This window comes from Cyprinodon variegatus, unplaced genomic scaffold (assembly GCF_000732505.1).
Source record: "Cyprinodon variegatus isolate N-32 unplaced genomic scaffold, C_variegatus-1.0 Scaffold851, whole genome shotgun sequence".
NCBI classification, from domain to species: Eukaryota; Metazoa; Chordata; class Actinopteri; order Cyprinodontiformes; family Cyprinodontidae; genus Cyprinodon; species Cyprinodon variegatus.
The window spans coordinates 306,839-309,803 of record NW_015151304.1 but is presented as its reverse complement, the minus strand read 5'-3'; the positions used below and the strand labels follow the sequence as shown (position 1 = coordinate 309,803).

Sequence of the window (2,965 nt, the reverse complement as noted above, 5' to 3'; positions counted from 1 at the left end):
CCGCCGAGGACAGAGACACAGCGTCATTAACTGGTTCCAGCAATGATTACTGGGAATCCTGCATGTTTACTGGGAACCAGCAGGACCAGTTCAGCTCCCATCAGCTGTTCTGACTACAGGAACAGACGTTCTGCTGACATCAGCAGAAACATCATGTGACGCGTTTCAACCAGCTGCTGGAGGAAGCAGAGCCGTTTTTACCGCCATGACGCAACGACTCTGATCCGTTTCTGCAGCTGATGCTGCCGCCTCACATTTCTGTCTGTGTGAGAATTCACTGCACAAAATATCAATCTAAGTCAGTTTTTCTATGATTGAGGAGGAAAGTAAGACACTTTACCAATAGAACAAGATAATTAACATTTAATATAAGAAAAAACTATTGCATTGTCTTATTCTAACTTCATATTATCTAAGTATTCTAAGTATTTTAAGAGTAATTCAATTCCTCTGGAGATCATCTAATCTGCTCAGATTAGGATGGAAGTACTCAGCAGGAGTTATTCAGTAAAAGTATCGATACTCAACTACAAGTATAAGTTACTGAGTGAAATATTGACTCATGTTAAAGTACTGAAATACTCTCTTTAGAAAATACTCAAGTATTCAAAAGTAAAAATGTAATTTTCTAATCTCAGAACATTTTTGCCTAATTTTCAGAGTAATTTTAAAGAAGCTGGAACTTTCAGAAACCTCCTGATGTATTGATACGTAGAACCGCCTGATATAGATTCTACACCACCTGGAAAGAACTGCAGCAGAAAAAGGCAACAAAAAATAAAGGTGGTTATTGTGATTATTATTTTAAAAACAAAGAAAACAGGAGAGTCTGGATTCTCCTCAGATTTTCACTATAGAATTTTCACTATAGATTAGAGGTTTAAGGTTGAATCTAAGAAACTACAGCTATGATCTAAGACTCATCCTACTGAACAGTAATAGATTATAGACTAATACTAATAATATAGTTTCATCTGTGGAATGTCATTAACTCTGTAGATCAGTGGCGTCTAGATTGAGTCCATCGGGCTGCTAAAAGATGAGCTGAACCAAAGGAAGAAGAAACTAACAGCTTCCTGGAAACAGAGGGAGAGTTATAAGTACCTCACTCAGAAATTACTTGAGTAAAGTTACTTAAAAAAGTACTTAAGTAGAGTAACTAAGTAAAAGTTAGTTTCCTCCACAGCAGGATGAAGGTTGATCAGATGTTTCTCTGTGCTGAGGAGATTAGACCCAATCTGATAATCTTAGATCTAGGCTAAACTTCCCTATGATCTCATTTTCCAGTTGATATTTTAAGATCAACTGGAAGTTATTCATCTTCTTTAGAGAATAACTGCAGGAATCAGCAGAGGAGTGGATTACCTGCCTTTGGAAAGACTTTATAAATCCTGATATTAGTTCTGGAAACAAAGAGTCACAGCAGATTATTCCTGATTCTCCACACAGGATTATTAATCCAACAGAATCTGATGGATTTGGAAAATCTGAAGAACGCCAAACATCTGAAAGATCCTCGTCACCATGAGAGTGCTTTCTGGAACTCACCGGTGAACACAGAGTTTGGGGTGGGGGTGTCTGGGTCAAAGTGTTGGTAGATGATTCCAACCAGAGCCACGATGATCACCGGATAGACCGTCAGGATGTTCCGGACCCAGCGGTCCAGAACCCAGTTCTCCAGAATAAACCTGAACACAGAGAGACAACCATCAGAGAGACGAAGACGGAGCGACGGAGCAGCCGAGATCAACTCACCATCCCAGCAGCTCTGCCAGCAGGATGACCAGCGCGGCGGTGGCCGCCGTGCTGCGGTCCACGCCCCACACCTGCAGAACCACGGCCAGGTTGAGCAGAGCGGCGATGGAGCTCCATGTGGAGTAGACGGCCAGGCCGTTCTGCACCTGAACGCAGAGAAGAACGGTCAGAGGCGGGCCGCACTCGGCCGACCCAACGGCAGCGTGTGGGCGGGACCTACCAGAACGCGCAGGCAGGCCAGGTCCTTCCTGTGGTAGGACCGCAGCCACAGACCGTAGTAGTCTGTGGCAAAGCAGGCGAAGAACAAGCAGCTGAAGTTGGTGACGGCAATCAGGATCAGGACCACCAGCGCCGCCAGCATCATCCTGGAACAACAGCACAGATGTTCAGCTAGCAGGACGGCGGCGTTCCATCAGCGGAAACATCCTCTGCAGTCAAATCTGATATTATCATCCAAGATTATCCAGAAGGAGCAGAAGGAGCAGAAGGAGCAGAAGGACCAGAAGGACCAGAAGGACCAGAAGGACCAGAAGGAGCAGAAGGACCAGAAGGAGCAGAAGGACCAGAAGGAGCAGAGGGAGCAGAAGGCGGAGCTCCAGGAGAGGAAGACCTACTCTCTGTCCCACAGCAGGAGCCACGTCATGTTCAGCAGCATGTTGGACAGCCAGGAGAAGTAGAAGGCGCAGGGAAGGAGACACTGAGCCCAAGACCTGTTCAGAGAAAGACCATCATCATCACCTCATCATCATCATCACCTCATCATCATCATCATCATCATCATCATCATCATCATCATCATCTCCTCTGTTCTCCTACCCTCTGAAAGCAAAGGAGGTGATGTAAATGACCATGAGGGTGAGCCAGGTGTAGATCACCCCCCAGATGGAGAAGGTCCAGCCTGCTGGAGTGATGTCCGTCTCATAGCGGGCCGACACATTGCCTGTCCTAAAGTGGAAAGGACCTGAGGACAGAGGAGGTCAAGGTTACCCACATGCAGGACCTCCAACAGCTGACAGAGGAACCACAGCTCCCAGTTCAACCATCAGCACCACCTTCAGGCCAACAGTGTTGATCCGACTCACAACCAAACGTCTTCAGGACCCTTCCTGGGTTCAACCTGCTGGTCTTCTAGACCAGAGAGTCCAGACTTACTGCTAAGAGGAGCAGATTTGGTCAGTAGAACGTTTGGCTGATGTTTCTTCCACCATGA

At 46.0% G+C, this 2,965-nt stretch overlaps 1 protein-coding gene across 1 annotated transcript in view; it reads right to left on the bottom strand.

Moving 5' to 3' along the window:
- Window positions 1–1,504: 1,504 nt before the first annotated feature.
- The window catches only part of LOC107099257, a 3,005-nt gene continuing 1,544 nt past the window's right edge, over window positions 1,505–2,965 (bottom strand). The window contains exons 2-6 of the mRNA XM_015397312.1: window positions 2,572–2,716; window positions 2,370–2,465; window positions 1,976–2,120; window positions 1,756–1,901; window positions 1,505–1,688 (exon numbers count right to left, since the gene is read on the bottom strand). Coding sequence (XP_015252798.1) covers window positions 1,520–1,688; window positions 1,756–1,901; window positions 1,976–2,120; window positions 2,370–2,465; window positions 2,572–2,716 — 701 coding nt within the window. The 3' untranslated portion in view covers window positions 1,505–1,519. The remainder of the gene's footprint in view (window positions 1,689–1,755; window positions 1,902–1,975; window positions 2,121–2,369; window positions 2,466–2,571; window positions 2,717–2,965) is intronic.